Here is a 993-nt window from a genome sequence, read left to right on the forward strand (position 1 = left end):
AATAGTGGTCTAGTAGAGACTGATGCATTCCCTGAACATAGATGTTATCTCAGCTGTTTGTAATCGAGATCTTCTACGTGGAAGAGACACACATTCAAGGGTGGGAATCACCAGACGCCGATCGCCGATACGATAGTACTCCAATTTTAAACATGTTGCAGTATTCTGTGATATATTGCAATTTATAACCTTTTTTCCAACTTCCAATTTTCAATGATTTGAGACTTAGTCAACATCGGATTCATCTAGAAATAAACATGTCTCTGTTTGTTCATCTCACTTCAGTGTTATCGCTGCAAAATGGGTCAAACTGACAACACAGATATAATATATAATATAAGATCCATACGTATCGATACAGTATTGCCACTTAAAATACTGCGATACGATGCTGTATCGCTACTTTTCCCACCCTTAGTCACAATAGATGACTTTCATTTTTCCAACAGGTGCGTCAGATCATGAAGAAATGGGCGGACCTCAAGTGTGATGGACGGCGAGCGCTCCGGGGCCCCAACGGCAGCAACGTGAGGAAGAAGAGCATGGGCCCCGTGGAGAGGATGGTCCACAAGATCCTGATGATGAGTCCCAGAGGAGGTGAGGGGACGCAAGCGCAAATTCTGGGTTTATCGGGGAATTTCATGGCAGGGCCGTTGCTGTGAGAGAAGGAAGCATGAGGGCTGATTAACTCTGATTCTCCAGTTGGCACGTCCGGCTGGGCCGCCGTTATGTTCCGTCCTCCGCCACGCGCCATACCACACCGGGCGCGTCTCAGAAGCGGAGCAAGTCTTTATTTATAAAGGACTACATGGCCTGGCGCCACCTCCACTGCTGGAGTTTATTATATATAGGCACACTCGGATCACCAGAGCTGTGGTAAACAGGGACTGGGAGGTTCCTTTCAGAAAAAACCTCCTTCAGCCATAATGCACTCTATCTATTAAAGGCAAGGCAAGGCAGCTTTATCTGTAGAGCACATTTCAGCAACAGGGC

At 46.6% G+C, this 993-nt stretch overlaps 1 protein-coding gene across 1 annotated transcript in view; it reads left to right on the forward strand.

The window, feature by feature from the left end:
- The window catches only part of LOC116685738 (flocculation protein FLO11-like), a 17,949-nt gene that overhangs the window by 9,640 nt on the left and 7,316 nt on the right, over positions 1–993 (forward strand). The window contains 1 exon segment of the mRNA XM_032510649.1: positions 450–597. Coding sequence (XP_032366540.1) covers positions 450–597 — 148 coding nt within the window.

The sequence above is a fragment of the Etheostoma spectabile genome, unplaced genomic scaffold, assembly GCF_008692095.1.
Source record: "Etheostoma spectabile isolate EspeVRDwgs_2016 unplaced genomic scaffold, UIUC_Espe_1.0 scaffold172, whole genome shotgun sequence".
Taxonomy (NCBI): Eukaryota; Metazoa; Chordata; class Actinopteri; order Perciformes; family Percidae; genus Etheostoma; species Etheostoma spectabile.